This window comes from Metschnikowia bicuspidata (genome assembly GCF_001664035.1).
Source record: "Metschnikowia bicuspidata var. bicuspidata NRRL YB-4993 chromosome Unknown METBIscaffold_1, whole genome shotgun sequence".
Lineage (NCBI taxonomy): Eukaryota > Fungi > Ascomycota > Pichiomycetes > Serinales > Metschnikowiaceae > Metschnikowia > Metschnikowia bicuspidata.
In genome coordinates this window covers 1,960,227-1,964,619 of record NW_017387731.1, presented here as the reverse complement: position 1 = coordinate 1,964,619, position 4,393 = coordinate 1,960,227, and the positions used below count along the sequence as shown (strand labels likewise).

Genomic DNA, 4,393 nt, shown 5'->3' with positions numbered 1-4,393 from the left:
TTCCATCCCGGGCACATGTATGATTTCGCCACGAGTTTGATAGCCTTTTTCATTCCGAAAGTATACCTCCCTCTTCAAGAGAATAGTCTTTTTGATGAATATTTTTTTTTTAAAAAAACTTAATCATAATGGAATTTCAGACATCCTTATGTCACTTATGTTTCTTCTCTGCTGCTCTGTTCAACATTACTCAAACACGGTGCGACCGTTGTGTTTCTCTTTTTTGCACCCGCAGCCACCAGTTTGCAACTTTTCCTGTGAACTGCGAGATATCTAATTCATACGTTCTTCCTGAAGACCGAAGTTGTAAGCGGGTACTACATAAGCCTGAAAAATATTTCAAAACGGCATTTTAAATCAAGAGTCAAGATTTCTAGATCGAGTCTCTCATCAACAATCCCAGGAATATTAGACAAGACGCTTCTCCACGCGTTTGTTGTGCCACATAACAAGATACAATCATTTTTTGTCATGAAGTGTATTCTCAAAGCTGTGCCGTTTTTGGTTTCGGCAATCTCAGCGGCATCATTGACAAGAAAGCTTTCCCCAGAGGACACAGTACGGGACCACTTAGCCATATTTCGGCAAGTTCTTCGGGACAAGGACCAAGCACCCCTGTCATTGAATCAGGAAATATCAACATTTCCTGAAAGGGAAGAAACATTAGAGCCAGATGCCGATCCAGAGTTTCAAATATTGCCTTTTTTTCCGTCCGAAGCGCACGAGATTCCTGTGCTTCTGGCGAAGCAGGAAATCTCCACTCAGACAAAGAGCTCTACAGAAGAAGAAATTACACATAATGCTTTTGAATTGTCTCCTGAGCACACAGAAACAGTACCAGATTCCGATTCAAAGACCGAAGAAAATATCAAAAAGCATATAATGGACGACCTGGAAAAGGCTGCAAAACTCAGCCCAAATGAAAACAATCTCGAAGAGCCCATGGAGGAGTCAAACATCGAGTCACCTGAAACGGAAGCTCCACAAACAGACAAACTATCGAATACACAAACCAAAAATGAACTTTCTGCTGACAATCTCTCTGGAAACGAAGACTATCTTGAAGACGAAAGGCTCCCGTCACTCTTGGTAGACGGTTTGAAACAGTTGCTCAAGAACGAGCTGAACCTTTCCGGTACTTTTGAATTTCCAGATTGGAAAGAAAACACACAGACAGAAGTCACCAACACAATCGAACTCTTCACTTTTACACCAAATACCGTGACAGTAACACCTGCAGAGACACCAACAAGTACTATATTAGTGAACAATTTACCAACGGGCGCATCCGCCTCTGAGCCAACGGAGGTTTTAGATTTCATCCCTCCCACTAAATCTGCCGAGGGGAAGGCCAATTTAAAATCCGTTCTCGACATGGCCAATCAATTCCGGTCTCCGTCCGCTGATATCTTAAGACTGAGAAAAAAGCCCAGACCAAAAACTTACGTCGAGGAAAGAAACGTGACCAGAACCACCAAGCCGCCACCGGAAGAGAATCCGAAAGATCACTTACAGGAAGACACCTCAACCCCGCCAAAAGAAGTTTTTCCAGAGACCCAAGCTGCCAAATCCGAAGATGCGCAAGTTGTCAAGTCCGACAGTGTCGAGGATTCCGAAGGAGATTATCAGCATACTTCCAAACACTCGCAACAATCATTGTCGGACATTCGTGAGTTATACTTTCAATCCTTGGAACGCAAGTCCGATGAGAATCTAATGACATACTTCCAACGCATCTACCCCGAGCTCCAGCGCTTAGTAGGTAAAACTATTAGCGACGAAGACAGTCAGCGAGATGCGAATCTTCTCTTGGCCAGATTACTGGAAGAATTGAAGAGGGCAAATTTGCCAGGGCCTATACCAAGTGGCTCACCATTAGAGGACTCTGAGACTTCCGCACAGCCGGTTGAGCCTGCTATTGGCGCCAAGCCCCTCAGACATATCGATGAAGTTGATGTGGATGTGTTTTTGGGCAGCAGTCCAGATGAACCCAGGGAAGCGCTGAAAACGTTCCTTGAATCTCTACCTTCGTTGTCGACCAGTATCACCCCCACGATCCCACCCACCGCAAACACCACACGTTCTACGAGGACAGAGTACAAGTCGTTCTTGAAATGGGCCTCTGAGAAGTTGCATAAGCTTAAGCTGGATGAAAGGTTTCACAATCCTTTCACGCACCGCGTGGCTAGTGAAGCGCCAAGCCTGGCTGAGGCATACCCCTCCATCATCGGTGCAGTTATATTTGCATTGTTTCTCATTCTCCTATGAGGATCTGGCCATGATCGCGGCCGTGTTGACCAGTGTATACTACCCAAGCTTCTTTAAAAATGTTTCATATCGTACTCTCTAGCTACTTCCGAACGAACTGGACATATAGGGTGATTGACAGGTGCATTGCAAGTTTCGTACCGCGAGAATTGTGACGCAAGTACACTGATTGCTTTGGGGGACATTCATGAACTATGGTGAGGGGAGGAGCGGTCACAGGCATGCTTTGCTCCCCAACTTTCGATGGTGTTTTCTCGACAGGCCACTGCAACCCTAGAGCTCGGGGAAGATTCCAGTCGACGAATTTCGGAGGCGCACCTGTTGCAGGACCTCTCGTTCCCAGCCTTCCGAAAGCGCAGTGTTGTCATTGGGGAAAATTGGGCTAGCATCCAAGCTCATACTGACCCGAGCACATTTTGACGGTGGCAGGAGCCATTCGCGGCGGGAGAGAAAATGATTGTCGGCCCCATCAAAAGAAGTCATGGGTGGTAGGGATGGCTGGGATGCGGGTCGCCACAGCACGCCCAGTGAAGGCCACGCTTCTCGCCTAGCCCAATTTCTCCACTACTTTCCGGCCGATGCCGATGTACGGTTCCAGGATCAGCGGGTCCCCGCCCGCAACCACCACAGGCACACCCAGGTCAGACTGCACGCAGATGGTCTCGTGGAGCGGGATGGAACCAAGGACATCGAGGCCGTGCTCGAGGGCTGCTCTGCGGGCGCCGTCCAGGCCGAAAATGTGGGCTTCATGGTGGCAGTTCGGGCACACGAAGTGGCTCATGTTCTGCACGAGTCCCAAGATCGGGATGCTGACTTTCTCGAACATGGCGATGCCCTTGACGGCGTCGATGAGCGCGATGTCCTGTGGCGTCGACACGATCAAGGCGCCGTCCACCTTCACCAGCTGACTGATTGTGAGCTGGGTGTCGCCCGTGCCCGGCGGCATGTCGATCACTAGGTAGTCAAGTGCCGGCCATTCGACCTCAAACAAGAGCTGCTGCAACGCCTTCATCACCATGAGGCCGCGCCAGACCACAGGGCTCTCCGGCGCCACCAAGTAGCCCATGGACATGGACGGCAAGCCGTAATTGGAGAGCGGAATCAACTTGCCGCTGGAGGAGAGGCGCGGCTCGCCCTGCAACCGGAGCAACTTGGGGATGGACGGCCCGAAGATGTCCACGTCCAAGACGCCGCAGCGCTTGCCCAATTTCCGGAGGGCCAAGGCGACGTTCACCAGCACGGTGGACTTGCCCACGCCGCCCTTGGCCGACGACACCAAGAGCACCTTGCCGACGTTAGCAATGCGTCTCCTCACGGGCAAGCCGCGCGACATGCGCGGGATCCCGGGCCCGTCGGCGCCGGTCTTGGGAAGGCCCAAAGGGTTTTCGTGGGTGCGGGCCCAGGACGAGTGGAGGTGGCGAGCCGCCGGGCGGATGGGCCCTAGGAAAAGCGCGGATGCGGTTTGTCGGGGGATTGCGGACAAGAGCAGTCGTGACATGGCGGACGCGGGCAGTCGGGAGAGCATTGTGCGGCGTTGCTTTGCCGGTGTGTGGATCTGGCTGGCGGTTCTTCAGAGCTTGCGGTTCAGTGCTGCGGGCGGTGCCAGGCCCGGTGAGTTTGGGCCAGGGAGCCCGGTGCGCGTGGCGCCGCGCGGTGCCGGGGCCAGAGGCGGCGCGGGCCTGGGGCCACGGCAGACAGGCGGGCCAGAAGTGGAGACTAATAAGAATATCTACATATATAATCTAGTCTTGATTCGATAACTCGGATTTACTTTAGGTCTTTATTGGTGAATGAATCATCTTTAGATTAGGTCATTTAGATTTATGCTATCATAAATTTATGATAACCGGGCTACCTTTGAAAAGGTTAGGACCCTACGTCTTAAGCAGAATATAACCGCGTGAGTGAACCTTAAACAGTTCAAAATGCGTGGAATTTGAACTGAGGTAATGAAAGGTATAAGAGACTTAGAGATACGGCATCATAAGATTCAATGAGCAAGCATCTAAATGTGGTCATGAAAATTAGTAAAAGTGAACCAAGGGACCGAGCCGCCTCTCGAAAGGCAATTTGAGTATGCGGAGACGGAGTTTTCAAAGTATGACGACATCAAGATTATTGACTG

General features: G+C 50.6%; 2 protein-coding genes across 2 annotated transcripts; one reads left to right on the top strand and one right to left on the bottom strand.

Moving 5' to 3' along the window:
- The first annotated feature begins 400 nt into the window (after nt 1–400).
- METBIDRAFT_103849 (uncharacterized protein) lies at nt 401–2,361 on the top strand. The gene has a single exon (XM_018853754.1). The coding sequence runs from the start codon at nt 472–474 to the stop codon at nt 2,266–2,268; it is 1,797 nt and encodes a 598-aa protein (XP_018713779.1). The 5' UTR covers nt 401–471; the 3' UTR covers nt 2,269–2,361.
- A 454-nt stretch (nt 2,362–2,815) lies between these two features.
- On the bottom strand, nt 2,816–3,766 carry METBIDRAFT_34680 (uncharacterized protein; the record flags this gene model as incomplete). The annotated part of the gene is made up of 1 exon (XM_018856511.1): nt 2,816–3,766. The coding sequence occupies one exon, from the start codon at nt 3,764–3,766 to the stop codon at nt 2,816–2,818; it is 951 nt and encodes a 316-aa protein (XP_018713778.1).
- Nucleotides 3,767–4,393: the final 627 nt, after the last annotated feature.

Excerpts from the sequence above, each read along its gene's own strand:
- METBIDRAFT_103849 (XM_018853754.1), top strand. The coding sequence starts at position 472 with ATGAAGTGTATTCTCAAAGCTGTGCCGTTTTTGGTTTCGGCAATCTCA.